The sequence below is a fragment of the Anas platyrhynchos genome, chromosome Z (genome assembly GCF_047663525.1).
Source record: "Anas platyrhynchos isolate ZD024472 breed Pekin duck chromosome Z, IASCAAS_PekinDuck_T2T, whole genome shotgun sequence".
In the NCBI taxonomy this organism is placed as follows: domain Eukaryota; kingdom Metazoa; phylum Chordata; class Aves; order Anseriformes; family Anatidae; genus Anas; species Anas platyrhynchos.
In genome coordinates, this window is record NC_092621.1 from 82,110,769 (window position 1) to 82,128,688 (window position 17,920).

The following is a 17,920-nucleotide window of genomic DNA, read 5'->3' on the forward strand; positions in this document are numbered from 1 at the left end:
CGTGAAGATGACCACGACTTCGTGGTAAGTATCAGCCCCATACTCCCTCACTCCCAGTAATCTCCTGTTAATATTATCCCTACCATTTTTCCCCCAATTACATTTTCATAATTCACTTTGCTATGGTCAAAATGGAAATACTTAAACAAAAATAATGTCCCTTACTAGCAAAGTCTGCTTTTAAGACCTCTCTAAGAGCAGCCCAGGCTGGAAATCCCAGCTGATGGTCCTCTGCCCCACGTGAGGTGTCTATTCATATTCCTTGATCAGCGACATGGAGCCACTGCCAGACGGTTCACATTGTTGTAACTTTCTGTGTGACTGTGTTGATATTGTTGTTTTAATAGAGAACACCACAGTATTTCATACATAATTATTTTATAACACACACTTGAAAATGTAAAAGGAAAAAATCTATCAACTTTGATGACTGTGTAACCTTTGTCCCCAGTAAACTGCAAGCTCCGTGTGTTTGTGCAGGGCACACTTATTGATAAACCCAGGATTATTGAGTTTAAAGAGATTTTTCTTCTGACAGGAAAGGTAATAACAGGATTAAGCAAGACAAGCAAATTCTTGATAGAAATTTGAAATTTAAGAGGCAGAAACTATAACCAACAGACAGGAAATGCAGAATACCAATCTGATATATCAATCTGGAAGACACCTGGTAAGCCAGAAATATACCCAGTCTTTCTAACTACTTGAAAAATTCATTCCCTACAATGCTTTTGTCCCAACTAGATACTGCAGAAAGAGCATCCACACATCATAAACAATTGCCACTGTTTCCACAGGTATCAGAGGTGTACATACTGAAAAATAGAGCCACTGGTTGTCATCTGCATGACTTTCGCACATTTTTGCTACAGTGTGTATCACCATGCATAGTTGCATGCCCTCTGCCATCATAAAGGTGGAAACGATTGCTCATTTAACGTAACCATTCATCTAGAACAGAAATAAAAATCTATAAATGGAAAAAAACAACACACATTTTGTTTGAAGGATTTTAAATTATTGCTTGGCTCAAATAAAATAAAAACAAAGACTTTCAAGTTGCAATAGTAAAGAATATTTTATTAAAATGGAAGCTTGTCAAACCTTATGTATCAAAACTAAGGCCATAGCTAATCATAACACAAAGTTAACTTCAAACGCTTCTTACAAGACAATATAATTTAGAAATCTTATACAAAGCTATTTTACAAGTGAGTACTCAAACATTCTGAAATGTAGTTTTACTTCTTCTAATATGCTGTATCAATTATCTGAGTGACAATATTTAATTGTAAAAAGTACCGAAGTACCAGCATATAAAGCCTGTGTTATTTCGATCAGTGAGGAAAGTAATCTTCTACATGACTCTACAGAAACAAAGTAGAAAATATTGGAATGGCAGATGTCACTAATTCATCCCTTTTGCCACGAATTCATGTCTTCTTTTCTGATGTTAAACGTCTCCAGTCATAATAGCAATGAACTCTTCTTGATTGACTATAGAAAAAAAAAAAGAAAAATATTAGACAAACAGCAAATATCCATAAAACAGAAGAGAAAATAATGTGTGTATCTGTATTATGCTTTTCTCTGCAGGTTTCCAACTTAGTATTTGTTGGGTCTGACAGATTGCTAACCACGCTTTATACATGATTTTTTTTTCCATTTAGAACAGAGTTTTCACTTTTTTTTTTTCTTTTGCATGTAAAAGGGTAAAGTCAGAATGCAATCTTAATTATGTGTGATACTTAAGCCAGAATCTAGCTTTTATATAACAAGATACTATTTCTAATGCTGAAAGTAAAAATATTCTAAAAAAACAAAAATATTAGAAAAGTATTTAAAAAGATGGCTAAGCAAAAACATGCCACTTTATGACTTTAACATATATTAAAATGTTAAACACGGTAAATAAAACGTATTAAACACATGCTTCTCAAGTAACAATGCAGTAGTTTCAGTTATGATCAAATTCTGTTTTATTCTTCAAGTCATCATTCAGACCTTTGTGTTCCTCCTCCCTCAAAAAAACAAAAAAAAACAACACACCCACACCATCATTTTCCTCTCTGCCAAACCTGTAACACTTGCCAAAATACAAAATGAATTTTAAGATAATTTACTAATGATTCAATAAATTAGCTAGAATTAAAAAGGACTTTTGACAAGCTCTTCCCCCATCTGAACTTTCTTCATTTTACAGTTATAATTAACTGAAATTTTACACAAATGTACTCGAAGAAATTAAGTCATAATAATAAATTAATTAGCAGTCATTAATTATTTTGCTGCACTTATACCTGAGCTATTGACCTTACTCATATGTTAAAACAGAGGCACTGTAGAAGAGTTAGCCAATGAACATGTTCACTCTGCAACTAATTACTGTGCTGGGGAATGATTAGAGTAACTCAGTGAAACGAAGAGACCAGACACGTATGACAAATTTTCCCCGACAATTATCTACCCCAGCCAGCGTACCCAAGTTATTCCTAAACAAAGTATTGCAAAGCATGAGTTACATTTAAAGCCGGAAGAAAGCAAAGCAAATTAACTACGTTAAAAATATATTAAAAAATAAAATAAAATAAATCTGCCCTCTTGCAACACATTTTAAAAAATAAGAGACAAGTTATTTTAATCTAGTTGAGGACCATACATCCTGAAATGTTAGTCAGTCACCGGATTCTACTACACATAAGAACAACGTTGTCTGTGTGATGTTAAAAAGCATTTCTACAACTTTACCTCATTAATATCTTCAAATATAACCATATATTTCTATACTTGATACATTTATCATGTGTTGAGTTCAGATGATTACAACATTTCTGCAAGTTCTCTTTTATGTATTGGTATGTCTTTTCCACCTTAATTATGTGTCAATGCATTTTTGTTCTTAGAATGTAGTGGCTAGCAATGATTTGATACTAATCATTGTCATTTTAATGGTTTATATTACAAAACAGATACTGAGAAGGTGTGAAAGAGCTGAGAAACAGTTCTAGCTATTTAAAAGGGGAATATATTTGGAGCAGATGCTGAAATAATTAAGAATATGGATAAGAGGAGAGGGTGGATGATTATGAAACACATACAGGATATTTACGTGTATGAATATTTATCGATTCATTCGTAGAAAGTGAAGGTTGAAGGGCAGAATAAGGAACAAAGAACAGTTTTAAGAAAACAGAACAGATGAGTTTGGGTCGGTTTTGGCTCTACTAAAATGCTTTACATTCAGCAATAGTTCTGATTCTTGGTCAGTTACACTGAAAATCACAAAAATATGGGTTTGGAATTATCAATTAAAGCTTTTATGCATATAAAACAAGTGCCATATGATTTAGTTATACTGGTCAACAGGCAACATATTCCTTTCCCTTGTTAAGCCTCTGAAATTGCTTTAAGTTACAAAAATGAAAAGAGAGTAGACATTGAAGCCAATAAGTTGCTTTAAAAAATACTTACAGGTTATCTTATTTAAGATAATTTCCAGTTTCACTGTTTACTTGATGAAGAGAGCAATAGTCTCAATATACATGACCTTTCCCAACAGCAGTTATCTGAAGAACATATCTGGAGTCCAAAGAAGCTTTTCAGTAAGCCACATTAAGCAGGAATTTTGAGATGAAACTTAATCAGGTTAGTTGTAAGAACAGAAATTAGATGGAACCACACACACATCTGGCTGATGACCACAGAAATCTAGCTACTCCCTAAAACTTAACAATTGGAAAAGTATGATTCAAACATCTGGCAAAGCTACTAAGATTTTAAAGATGAAAATGAAGTAGGCTATGGTCAACTTCACAGATCAGGCAAAATTATTAGTATAAAATTGCAGTTAGTAATGTGAAGCCATTGGTTGTTCTCCAAGTAGTCAAGATGTCAGAAAAGGGATGAGTAGTTAGCTTGGGCTCAGACTACGCCCTGACATTTTACACCTATTCTCTTCTACTGTTGCTTCTGAAGACTCTTCCCTAGTCTTTGGTGAACCTTATGCAAGGCTCTGAATTAAATGGCTTGCATTTCCCCTCGCTACATACAAAGTAAATTATGTATCTTTGTCAGCAATTAACAAGGAGTAAGCTCTGAATTTCCTCTAATTCACTTAGACAATCAATTTCTACAAATACACTAAATCTATTAAAAGATAACAAATTCATAATTCTGTGTTGAGAAATTAATTACTCTTACAAATTCTAAATACCTTTTGAGTTACTGAACACTAAAATCACAGCCCAATCCCTTGCTCAAAGCAGCCTATCTAAATCAGGATGTTCAGGCTCTGAAACATCTCCAAGGCTCCAGTGCTTACCTACCTTCATGGTCTGAAAAAGTTACAGCATCCAGAAAGACCACAACTGATTTTAGAGGTCTGTCTTTCTCCAGGACCTACGGCATACCCCCTACAGCCCAAATGCTCACTGCAGCATGATACAAATTCCTTCCTTTGTAGGCAAGCCTGCAGGCACATCAGCTTGTCAGTCCAATATGAAGCCCTAAATGCATGTCAAATTATTCTATTTCTATGGTACTGTTCCAGGACATTACCGACCAGAGGGCAAACATTAGACACAGAAAAAGAGGCAAAAGCTGGAACTACATATTACATTATTTTTACCTCTTCAGCCATAAGCCTGCACGTAGGACACTAAGCACTGAACTTTAAAAAAAAAATCCAAAATACAAGACCCTTGTGTTTTGTTGCACAAGAGAAATAGAAGTAGTGGATTAGATTTTTAATTCTATCTATTAGATTTGAAAATATTTTCCCACAGTAATTACACAGACTTGCTGTTCAGGGCACACAATGCCCAGCTCCCTGGATGGGTGGTTCACGTCCATTTCCTGCAGCCGAGGATGTACCAGCATCAAGGGCTGCACAGAACAAACACAGCCCTGGTATTATCAAGTAGATTGAACAACCAATATTCACGTCTTGACTGAATTTTCACCTCATACAGGCAAATTATTTGCTGTATTTTTTGGAATCAATTGTTTCTGCTATGGGATTATGGAAATACTGTGCTTATGAGAATGGCTGAACAGCTCTGCAGAAGAGGAACAGAATGCATTTCCTCAACGTACTGAGGATTTTTTTTTTCTTTTTTTTCCCCCCAGTACACTGACAAAATGATGGATGAGTAAGTTGGAGAGTCTTTCATGTGTTGCCTGGTTATGTGATGGACTACTGAAAAATACAGAAAGAAAAGGTCAAAAAGGCAGAGGGGAGTAACATTTTCTCTCCAGAAGTACTGTGCTGAGACTGACTGCTGTTTAACAAGAAACAAAACAAAAGTAATTAAAAAAAAATTACATATGCTTATGGTATTCATACTAACCTACCTCCTTCTGACACAACCTCTACCCAGGTGTTTGTGATACAATTTCTGAAGACTATTCCAGAAATATTCCGTAGCCAGTTTCAATACTGCACACATCCCAAAACTGGAAGCCAAAGGAAGTTATAAGAACCACAAATGCAAACATCCCTACCAAAATATTCTCTGATTCAAAACATCTTTGTTCAATAATGTTGCTAAGTGGAAATACAATATTATAATGATAAACAATTTTTCCAACATCCAAACAAACTGCAAAGAGAAATGTGGTAACAATTCCCAGTAACCCAGGTAATCCTCCTCAGACTCGGGATCTGTTCACAAGTTAGTCACAATGAAATGAGAAGCAATCACAGTCTTCCCTAGTCTCAGATTTCATTCATTTCCACTACATACATCATCATAAAGTAAGCATTATTACAGTTAATATGAAGAAAACGTTGTCTTGGAGAGGTAAGAAAGCATATTAATTCAGTGGAGCTTTTTTTTTCCCCACCTCTCCACAATTTTCTGCCAGAATCTAAGACCCAACACTGGATTATGTTTCCTATAGATGCATCCACACAGGACAAAAACTGCACGAACTGACAGCACGGAGTTTCTAAAAACAGCCATACTCCAAAACAGGAGTCACTCCTAAGACCAGCTGTATGAAAATAAGATGATTTACCTTTTTAAGACAGATGTAAATATGTCGAGAATACTTCAGCAGCAAGTTTGTCAGAGTGTACCAGCACAGCTCAGTAGTTTCACTACAAAGACTAAGGTTCAAGCAGCCTGGATATCACATAACAGACCTTATTTCACTGTGAACAAAACAATCTTTCAAATGTAACAAGAGCGTTTAACCACAAGTGGTATTATTCCTGTATTTAAGGCATCAATTAAAAATGCTACCAACTAATACTTTCAGATTTGTTTTCCTTGGCAGGAAAAGAAGGAGAACTAGATGACAGTGAAATTTTGTTACATGACCCAGATGTTTGAAACTGAACAGAACAGTGACTCACGGGATTATTTACTTTTTCAGAATGAATCTTCAAAGCTAGAAGCAGCATCAGTTTTCTTTAAAGGACAGAAAACACAGAACATTATGGATAAACAGTACCACATACAAACATTATGCTGCCGGTCTTTCATATTCAATCTTGTGCTAGACTACTCTAAGAAAGAAAAATAATAGATAAATAAGGAAAATGATGACAGGGGAGGGTCCTGTCATCAAAAAGGATATACATGTGAACTGCATTTTGGAACTAGTTGGTGCGCTCTCCTGCTTGTGGGGTGCCCGCCGTTGCAATCGCCAGTAAACTGCTGCTTCACTGAGATCCTCACCTGAGCCTAAGTTATTGGCTACGGAGTGTTTCTCACAATTATGCCCTTCCTAAAAGGAGCTACAGGTCTATATTAGCTTGTAGTCAAAGACCATCAGTGATCCTGATTCAGGTGTCTCCACTGGTAACTCCAGGAGAGAAACAAAGAACAAAATGTGCATGTGGACTGATGTTTTCTACTTGCTCTCACCTCTACAGCTACTCCTTCAAATAAAACTAATATGAGTCTTTAGAGAAATAAACAAAAGGTAATACAGGCAATGCAATGCTGTTATACCTATTCCTTTTAAAAAATAAAACAAGCTCAAAATAAAGCATATAACAAACAGCTAGTCTGGGCAGATGGCTTGCTATGCAGTTACTGAAACAGATACCAATGCAAGAAATGTGTGGAGGACACACCTGGCAGTGTGGAGGAACACCAGAATTACGCAGTGTGGATTTATTAGGGAACCAGGGCCTCAGAAAACAGAGAGATACCAGAAGACAGTATTTCCAAAAGGAAAGAAAAGTTTTCTCAACTATGCAATACTCTTGTAGTAACAGTGTCAACAATAACACTCTAATGGCAATTAAAACAGAGAGCTTCAGCTATCTTTGCCTTCAGGCTCCCTGTTTTCACCACTACACTGACACAAAGTTTGCATTTCCACAGCACCTATCTTGTCTGAATGTCCTGTTTTTCCTCTTGAAAGAAAACCGTCTGACTGTTTCGGTACTTGAGTAACTGCAAACAAGCACAGGCCAGCAGCTGACAAACTCGTAGTTGTTATTCCACACTGGAGCATACATCTACCACAAGCAGAACAGAGAAAAATGTCTGTCAGGGCTGACAGCAATGCGTTGTTTTTCCCCCACTGTTGGAGTTTTGAATCCAACAGATGTTGTTGCTGACAAATAGAAATGTTACTGCATCTGAAAAAGGTGATGAACTGCTACTGAAATCGCAGATGAGAATGGCCAAAAAGAAAAAAGAAAAGAAAGAAACAAAAACCTCAGAAGTAGGTTTCTGTGATTCTTTGACATGCAGCATCTGTGTTGACTGTCTGAAGTGAGTGGCTCCTGAAATCCATGTGTTAAGGTTTCAGGTGTGAATGTGAAGGTTTAACTTAAGGGGAAGGAGGCGGGGGAAGACACCACCGTTAAGCTGAAGTGCTTAGGAAGATTTAATGAGCATAGCATCAAGTTAGATTTGTTATTTCATTCTTTATCCAGCTAATAAGCCTCCTCTGCAGCCCACTCTGTATAGACCTTGTTGATTGCCCTGAGCAATTTTTCACACAGAGTTCTTCAGCACCCCTGAGTCCAGAAGCACATTAGAGACTCATCCCAGCTGATGTTGCTTGGACCCAGGGTTAAGTCCAGCATGATTTATTAGTCAGATACAGATTATTACACTAACAGGCTGAAATCACAACAATGACACATTACCACTTAAGAAACACTGGACTAGAAGATCAAAAGAAGTCCTCTTAGCACTTTGTACTACATTAATGACTACATTAATGAATCAGTAAGAGGGTTACTGATTCTTACTCCTACTGATTCATACAGAAATAAGAATGTAATGTAGTACAAGGACTCTTCCATGTACCAATTCAGTTACTTCTGCTTTCAGCTAAACTTTAACAAATCTTTTAATAAGCATTGGTTGATTAAGAGTTGTGATGAATTTGAGGGTGAGAAATCAATTTGGTTTTTAGACTACACCACGCATTTCCAGGGCTAGTAGGTATCAAAAACTATTTCTCTTTTATGTAAGCAAAATCAAGGCTGAGCTGAGAGGTGTTTTTTTTTTTTTTAAAAAAGAAAAAGATGACAACGTTAAAATTTCAGGCATTTTCAAGTTAATACAATATTTTAAAAGGGGAGAAGATTAAGAATGAACTATATGGGATTTTAACTCTTCATACTTACTTTCTCCATCTCCATCTTTATCAAATTCTTCAATCATAGCCCGTAGTTCTTCATCGGACATATTTTCACCCAGTTCTCTAGCAACCCGACGCAGGTTTCTCAGACTTATTTTACCAGAGTCATCATCATCGAACAATTTGAATGCCTTGAGTATTTCTTCATGTGGATCTCTGTCCAATATCCAGTCTGTCACTGTAGGAAGGATACTGAAATTAGACTAAAAGATTCAGAATGACAAACACACATTCTTCCTATCACCTCAGTCTATTTCAGATTTTATCTATTCTTCCATTTTTAACCTATTCCAATTCATATGCATAAATTGCTTGCCAGCTATCTGACCTTTGTCAACTCTTCTCATAAGTTGAGTTTCTCTTTGGCATACACCAGTTACAGGGGAAAACTACACGGTAGTTTAGACACACTCGTGCTTTCAATAGACTTTCCTATATAAATTGAAAATATACATGTGCCTTCTCTGTTCCAAGCTTGCACTTCAGAAAAAAAAAAAAAAACATCAGCTATGACAGACACAGATATTTTAATTTGTTGATTTTAAATGTTATGATCTGGACACAGTTTTGACTTGGGGAGAACACTGCAACAACACTAAGTAATGAATAACATTCACATGGAACTTCTCTTTTAGATACAAAAGTGCCCCCCCAAAAAAGAAAAAAGCAATCCCAACAACAAAACCAGAGCCCAAGGGTTATGAAAAGGACACAACTACGAGCTGCAGGATATTCATTTTGAAAGAATTCACCAGTCTTGGTTATTCCTTTTACCAAATGCATTTGTTAGCTTCTGCAACAGAGAAAACAGGCAAACTAGCTTGTTTTACAAAAAATATTTTGCTTGTAATTATTTCAGACATTTCTGCAATACCTTCACATCTTCGTACCTGCTAGTCTTGTACTACAGGACTTACTAAGACTTTTACAAAGTCATTAAAGATACACCATCCTCATTTGTGCAAAGAGAAGCACTTAGCATCTGCTACTGTTTGCAGATGGATTGCCTCCTCTGGCTCAGTGAACTTGAAATTAAACTATTAGATTCAAGCTTAGATAAGCTCGCTATAGTAATGAGGTTTTCTTATTTTCATATATCTCTATATTTATACATTTAGGTATTTATTTATATAATGTATACTAAAATGCATATAAAAATCTCTCAGATTTTTATTAAAATATTTTTATCTAAAACTACTTTGCATAGCAGCACTACATCATTTGATAAATCCTACTTTTTCTGGCAGAAAGGCAACTGCAACACTAGCTGAAGAACAATAAAACACTATGTCTCTAAATATCATAGGTCAAATGTCTGTACAGAACAAGACAAAATACAATTGTATCTTTATACATTTCAGATGGTCAGTTCCAACATTTAAAACACAGATTATAATTATGCAAAACTGATGGCTCAACATTTTTTTAAAAACTATATTCAGCCAGCTCTTCAGAATAATAGTTTCTATAACCTATTTTCTCCAACCCCCTGATCCTTCTGCCACAACTGGCATCAAGTTCAACTCTGTGACAAGGACATATCATGTTATAACTCCATTCAAATCAGATTCAAGTTTTTCGATTGGTGCAATTGCCTTCCTGGTGCATGTTGTGCTTTCTACATGACTTTTCCTAGCTTCTCACAGCACTTTTGACTGCCTACCTTGTATTGGTCCTGGCTGTGACAGAACTGAACATTAGGATCTAGTATTATATCATTTTTTTTTTAATTTTTATTTTTTAATAAGGACTGATCAATTCTATTCCCCCACAGACTTCAATTTTCTTCTGACTCAGAATTTGCTCTAACTTGGAATATGGCTAAGGAAAAAATATTATGTGTCATTAACAACACATTTTCTCCAATCCTAACCTATAAAATCTCTAAGGGTCACCACATTTATAACAGTAATTGTTTCACCATTACCAAGCAGATAGTTATTTGTATCCAAAAACAGTACTATGGTGGTAGTTTATTTTCAGAAACCTTATGTAATTTAATACCCTGAACACATGGAGTGGAATCATGAAATAGAGATATAAAGCTGTAGCATATATATGAAGGGATCCCAGTTTATATTTTTGGTAAATATGAATTGTATACAAAAGTACAATTTACGTCTAACAATCTAAAAATCCTCAAGGAAACGTAATCCCTCATTTTTTTAATTCTGCAGATCACTCCATATACAAAGTATGTATAACTATGCAAAACACACACTCTTCAGATGAAAGAAGCTGCCTAATGAAATTCACTGTTTTTATCAGCAGCTGAAAATCCTTGATGTACAATACTTAGCATCTGCTTCAACTTCTCTTATCTCTGTTTTATATGAAATCTGTATTCAGTTCACAGTTTGTCTCTGTGTACACTCCTTCCAATGAAAACCAGTGCCAACTACTTTTTCCAAGCGGGAAGGAGAGTCCTACAAAAATCAATAAACACAAAAACATCTACCTCTCAAGTTAGGGGCTATTCCTTTGTAGAAGTTTTATACAGATAAGGAATATGTGTAGCCTGTTTCCTTTTACACTGCTGTAACATGTATTCATCTCCATTTATCAGCTGACCATTCAATATACAACAAGTTACTTTCCTTCATTGTTCATGTTTCTGAATAAAAATATGAAATTCAGTCTCCCTCCTCTATTTCCCAGTTACTGAAAATGCACACAAAGTACTCTGCCCAAACTCCAGTCTCTACTGTAAGCTAAGTTCCTCTGAAGGTAGTCTTCTACAGGTATAAAATCAAATACATACCAACTTCATTAAAATCTTCAAAAGTGATCTTGCCTGTTGCTTCTCGATCATAATCTTTAAGTATTTTCAGTACATCAGCTTTTTTCACATCAAAACCCAAGGCTCTCATTGCCACCTTTTGGAAGAAAATGGAAGTGCAACCAAATATGAATATTAAACTACAGATTTTAAAAGTTTCTTGCTTTTAACAAGCACCTTATTGTCCAGGACTGACTATGCGTATCAGTGGGTTAGCAACAATAATAAATAAAATAAAAACAAAAAATGCTTTGTATAAACATATCACCTAAAATTAACATTAACACATAAAACATCAGGTTATAAGTGGAAGACTTCTTTCCTGACTTTCCAAAAAAGTTTCAAGTACTGTGCCCTTTTCCAAGATTAAATTGAAAAGCGTTCTTTAAATTACTGAACATGTCTAAGTTTACAAGTCATCTTACAAGAGACTCAATTTACCGCTTTTCCACCAATACCAGTGTAACTACAACCACATAAACCAATAACACTTATTTTTCCATTAGGTTAGGGATACATGCTTAGTTTCCACATTTCAACAGAGATGGCAATCCTCAGCACACACCGCCTTGACTGCATTCAAACATATGAACATAACACTGAACCAGAAATAGAAAGCCACAATCCTGTTCAATATAGCCTTTCAAACCCTATGCTACACACTGACTTTGTAGAGAAGGAGATATTTCTTTACTCCATACCTTTCTGTTCTTCAACAGCACTAAATTCAGGGGTACCATATTTCATTAGACAGCTAATAAATATATTTCCAGTCAGACAGCTGGGAACAGGACAAACTGTACCAACAATCCCTAGTGGTACCCTATTCGCAGCTTTCAGCAGAGACAAAATACCCAAACTCTGGAATAAAGTTAAAATAGAAAATATTTTTACTGCTTTCTTGAGATAAAGCAAGACTGTGGAACAAGCAGCTTGGATTAGGCATTTCTTCCCCAAACAATCTTACTGTACCTATCGCAGGAACACTAGCCTCCCCAAGCCAGTAAAATTAGAATAGCAATTAATAAAAGGCTTAAAGAGCCTTTAATAAACTAATACAATGCTTCCTGAGACAGGAGGACTCGCTAGGAACAAGGACTGCCATCCCAACCTCCATCTGCTGACAGCTAGTAACAGGAGAGAAAAACTACAGATTCCCTCCCATAAGCACAGCAAAAAGCACACCTCATTCCTACAGACCATAGGCTCCCTGCTGAAAAATGCACAGTGGGTAAGCTCTGGTTTCTGGTCAGCAGCTTTATAAACGTGACTTACATCTTCTAGCTCAGTTTTTAAAACCTGTAGATTTTCACAACACCAAGCATTACATTATATAGTGCCTGTAAAAGGCACTACAAGACAGCTTTTCAGGAGCTGTTTTCCCACTTACTCGCCTGCCCAAGCTGCACCTGGGGAGCATTCAGATCTCTGTTATGCAGAATGCTAGAGCCAATTCCGTGACTGCACTGTGTACAATGAGAGGAAAAAAGCTCAATCTTACATCCATGCAAACATCAATGCAATATTTGCAATTTCTTTTTTGAATATCTCCACTCCTTCAGCCTGGCAGGAGATGAAACACATGGAGCATTGTTAAAGATGCAGCTGCCATCATAAAAACTCACTTAGAAGAAGATATATATTGCCTGTCCTAAAATTAATTAAATGAAAAAAAAAATACCTTCAATTCGTGGTAATTTATTGCTCTATCTTTGTCTGTATCAAACAACTCAAAGGCATCTTTAATTTCTTGTTTCTGTTCCTCAGTTAGTTCTCTTCTTTTCTTCTTTTTCATTTTGTCCACTGAAAGCTCATTCCTATACAAGAAGAGAGAAATTCAGTGTAACTGATTACTGATACCACTATAGATAATGTTTTCCACCAATAAAAAACTCACCATAATGGCACAGATCATTACCATCCCCACCCGACATCTCTCCAGCTTGTCTCCTCCGAATATAAAATAACACCCAAAACAGACAATCCCTTTGTGCAGGTTGAATAGCACTGCTACTCCCCCACCCAAAACAAAATCAGCAGAGGTGATTTGATAAATAGCAAACAATCAAGAAGTGTACGGAAAACTACCTGTTGAAAAGAATGCTTGACATTACAAACTAGGTTAGCAGCTGAGATGACACAACTCCTGAAAACACCTTATTTCTAAACTATCTGAAAGAGTTTTGAAGCACAGATGCAGCTACAGCTTTAACTTCATGTCCAGCTGCTACAGTGGGTGTTGTGTGCCACAAATCTTTGTTGTTGTTGTTGTTTTCTCAGAAACATTCCAAAGATACTTGGCACTTAGGAATTACTTTTTTTTTTAATCCTTTATTATCATAGATACACTAATCTGAAAACTTTTTTGATCTGCTTCTGTTGCATATAAAAGGCTCAAGTCCCCCAGATCAGCAAATATTACTCAAAGATAAATCTTTTTTTCTTTGCTGGCCTAGAAATAAGACTCTGCCTCAGAGCAAGAAGTCTAAGAGCAGTTGTGCACTCGATCGAGGTAACAGGTGATACCAGCTAGAACTCTCCGAAGGCTGAAAGCTCGCTCTTGGAAGCATCAGGTATGTACCAAGCTCAGCAGCAGATCACCCTGTCAAAAAACTCAACTAACTGCAGTGGTAATTCCCTCCACTCCGCAATCACGAGGCCACACTTGAAGTACTGCATCCAGCTGGGGGTGCCCCAGTACAGCAGAGGCTTTATCCATTTTCTGTACTCTAAGGCAGACCGTGATCAACGCCTCGGTGGCTGCAGCACCTGATACAGGAGAAGCTGAAGGAGCCAAGTTTGTTCTGACCCAAGTGATGAGGGCAGAAGGAGCAGGTGGGGAAGGGCCACAGACATGGCATCTGTGTTGTCCTTGCGGTGGTTTTACACAGCTGGGCAGCTGAGCTCCAACACAGCCACTACCACTCTCTCAGTCCCCCTCCTGAAAGCAAGAGGGCAAGAAAATACGATGCAAAGGGCTCAAGGGTTGAGATAAGGACAGGAAGATCACTCAACAGTTGTTGTCATGGGCAAAACAGACTCAGGGCGGGTCCCCCACGGGTGGGCGGCAGCTCCCCCCAGACCCCCTGCTCCTGCGGGGGCTCCTCTCCACGGGCTGCAGCTCCGGCCCGGGGCCTGCTCCTGCGGGGGCTCTCCATGGGCCGCAGCCTCCTCCAGGCCACATCCACCTGCTCCACCGGGGGCTCCTCCACCCATGGGGGGGCTGCAGCGTGGAGATCTGCTCCATGGGGGACCCATGGGCTGCAGGGGGACAGCCTGCTCCACCAGGGGCCTCTCCCTGCACAGCCCGCAGGGGAACTGCTGCTGCCTGCCTGCAGCACCTCCTGCCCTCCTGCTGCACTCACCTGGGGGCTGCAGGGCTGGTGCTCACTTCTCACTCTCCCAACTGCTGCTAACCAGCAGTTTTTGTTTCCTTTCCTAAATCTACTCTCACAAAGGCACAAAAAACATCAGTTACTGGCTCAGCTCTGGCCAGTGCTGGTCCCTTTGAAGCTGGCTGAAACTGGCCCTTATCTTACATGGGGCAGCTGCTGGGCTCTTCTCATAGAGGCCACGCCCCGCTGCCAAAACCTTGCCAAATAAACACACTACAGTCCTTCACTGTCTAGAGGATTAGATGGAGAAGACAGAGGCAGGCTCCCCTCAGAGGTGCACATCCAAAGGACAAGAGACAACTACAAACTGCAACAGGTGAAGCTGCAAGTGGATCTACAGGAAAAGTTTCATAGTTACATACAGGAAGAGCAGCAATGACAGGCTGAACAACCTCCACTGCTAGAAACATTCAAAACCCAGCCAGAAAAAAACTCAGCAACCTCCTGTAGCTTTGAGATAGATCTACTCTGAGCAGAAAGCTGGACTAGATGGCACCCAGAAGTCCTTTCCCATCTGGTTATTGCGTAATTCTACATGCTTTCAGGAAGAAACCTATCATATATTCATCTGCAGCAGAGAAAAAATGCATGCGGTGCCACATCACGTAAGATGCTTGAAGATAACTGGTGTGTTATCCTGGTTTCAGTTAGGACAGAGTTAATTTTCCTCCTAGTAGCTGGTAGGGTGCTATGTGTTGGCTTAGGATGAGAAGAGTGCTGGTAACACCCTGATGTTTTAATTGTTGCAGAGCAGTGCTTACACCAAGCCAAGCTTCTCACTCTGTCCTGCCAGTGGGCAGCCTGGGGTGCAGCAAGAGCTGGGACAGAACAGACCCAGGACAGCTGACCCAAACTGGCCAAAGGGATATCCCATACCATATGGGGTCATGGTATGGAATATATAGGGGTGGCAGGCTGGGGTGGGGGTCCGGAGTGCTCGGGGTTAGGCTGGGCATCAGTCAGCAGGTGGTGAGCAATTGCATTGTGCATCACTTGTTTCATACACATTATTACAAATAGTACTATTGTCATCATTATTGTTATTATTATTTTCCTGTCTTAATAAACTGTCTTTATCTCCACTCACAGGCTTCACTTTCCCATTTCTCTCCCCCAACCCAGAGAGGGAGGAGTGAACAGCTGTGTGGTGTTTAGCTGCCAGACAGGTTAAACCACACCATGTGTGGCTGGCACATTGCTTTTCAGGCATGTATGTTTCCCAAATCCTGCAGCTAGCCGCTTTTACTTCCCCTTTACTGAAAAAGAAGAAGGCTACCTAACTTCAATCAAATCTCAGCGCTTCACTGCGCAGCTGGGGCTTAGGTTTCAAGCACAGCTGGGGCTGTACCACAGAAATCCCCTAAGTGGACAAGGCTGTATTCTGCACAGGGTGAACCCGGCACATCCTCAGAGCCCCCAGGACAGCACAGACGGGCTCTGGATTACCGCAGCTTTGCGCAGCCCCAGTGGCCCTTGGCTGGCTGCGCAGGGCGAGCAGGCACCTTTGTAAGCCTGAAAGCGGATTATCGCTCAACTCCTGTGCAAAAAGGACCCTCCTGCCTGCTGGGGTGTGTACGCACCGCACAAAGGGCGCTGCTCCAGGCGGCCCCGCACCGCCCCATCCCCTCCATTTTGCTGCCACCCCCCCACTCCCGCTGCCCCAGCCTCCAGGCGCCCTGGCGACGAGTGCCAGCGGGCACCCTGGAGACAACCCGCAGCCTCACCACGGAGGCGAGCGAGGCTCCAGCGCCCCGTTTATCCCCTCGTTTGACAACGAGGATCCGCCACCGCCCACCCGCAGCCCTCCGCCGCCCGGCCGCGACCGTGCCCCCTCCTCCGCCCGCCGCCCCCCGCCCTGCCGCCCCCACCTCACGGACAAGCTCATGTTGCCGCCGCCGCCGCCGCGCCGCGCCGCCTGACTGGCTGCCGGCCGCCGCTCGGCCCGCCCCCCTCGGCTCGCCAATGGGCCGCCGGGCTGTCACTCAGCGCGGAGGGGGCGGGGCCGGCGTGTGCAGGGGGCGGTGTGGTGGCCATGGGGGAGGGCCGCCATTTTGTGCGCCTGCGCCCGGCGGGTGTGTGTCTGTCTGTGTTTGTGTACGCAGCGTGCGGGGGGCGGTGCTGGTTCCGCCTTTACGGCTTGCTAGGGTTGTGATTGTCCTCCTAAAATATATTAATCCGTATATACCGAGTCTGTTTTGACACTGGTTCCAAGCACAGTCCAGGCTATACAGCCTGACAGCAGTGTAACCCTAACTGACTGCACAGCACAACCCACACCACCAGGGTTATAACCGTATCACGTAGCTCCAGTGCCACTAATCCTGAGCACTGCAAACCAGTCAGTGATGCTACATGACGTATTCCGTGGCTGGAGGAAATACTCAGGTCGCTGATGAAAAAAAATCACTGAGAATCAGAAGTGTCACCTCAGCACACCATCAGCTGCTTCACCGTGTGTCCCCGACGCTTTGTCATTTGGGGTGCCCATCACTGGACGGGGCTCTTAGCCAGTGCTAACGATGCAGTACAATGCCACTCACTGGACCACATGGATGTTCAAGTCTCTGCTGCCAGGAGTGAATCTCAAGATTCACTGGGAGGGCTCAGGCAGTGAAAAATGCCCGCAGCCAGTGGAGTCCTGCGCCGCTCAGCATTCATCACTGACTGGCAGCACATCACGTCGGTGTTTTACATCTGCAGACTCACAGATTTCCAGCAATAAATCAGGCAGTGCTAGTTAAATCTCTACGTTTGGCTGCTGACCAGTATAGATTAGTGAAGGTGCAGCAGGTTGACCCGAGGTGCTCTACTGCACCTGAAGAGCTGGAATCAGAGGCCGTGCTCAAGACATTTATCCTGAACAAAGTCAGTCAGAGACAAGGGTTATTTGACTGGCTGCTCATATTATTTCTGCCCAACAGATCGAGTAGGCAGAGGCACTGTGAGGAGTTTGTAATTGTCCTCTTGTGAACAGATGGCACTTTGTAATTAAAAGCGTAAATTACTGTCAGGTTTAACCCTCAACCTGCACTGTAGAAAGAGTTTTTATTAGAGAATTATAATTTCAGTCCTTGTCATTTGGATAGATCTGTGATTAGATGCATTCCTCTGAACAATTACGTGTTTGCCTTCA

The 17,920-nt window shown here is 40.2% G+C and overlaps 1 protein-coding gene across 3 annotated transcripts; it reads right to left on the reverse strand.

The window, feature by feature from the left end:
* Positions 1 to 1,059: 1,059 nt before the first annotated feature.
* CETN3 (centrin 3) lies at positions 1,060 to 16,793 on the reverse strand. 3 transcript variants are annotated; one of them, XM_027446676.3, is made up of 5 exons: positions 16,656 to 16,793; positions 13,074 to 13,209; positions 11,375 to 11,489; positions 8,600 to 8,791; positions 1,060 to 1,497 (listed from the first exon to the last, which is right to left on the reverse strand). In XM_027446676.3, the coding sequence occupies exons 1-5, from the start codon at positions 16,670 to 16,672 to the stop codon at positions 1,454 to 1,456; spliced, it is 504 nt and encodes a 167-aa protein (XP_027302477.1). In that variant the 5' UTR covers positions 16,673 to 16,793; the 3' UTR covers positions 1,060 to 1,453. The 3 variants fall into 3 exon arrangements, with proteins under 3 accessions (XP_027302477.1, XP_027302478.1, XP_012953192.2); XM_027446677.3 differs by having other exon boundaries at positions 16,665 to 16,767; XM_013097738.5 differs by lacking the exon at positions 16,656 to 16,793 and adding an exon at positions 13,481 to 13,518.
* Between the last annotated feature and the right edge of the window lie 1,127 nt (positions 16,794 to 17,920).

Excerpts from the sequence above, each read along its gene's own strand:
- CETN3 (XM_013097738.5), bottom strand. The coding sequence starts at position 13,503 with ATGTCAAGCATTCTTTTCAACAG. Across the intron at positions 11,490-13,073 it reads TAAATTACCACGAATTGAAG|GTGGCAATGAGAGCCTTGGG; the intron begins GTATTTTTTTTT and ends TTCTTCCAAAAG. Across the intron at positions 1,498-8,599 it reads TAAAGATGGAGATGGAGAAA|TCAATCAAGAAGAGTTCATT; the intron begins GTAAGTATGAAG and ends TTTTTTCTATAG.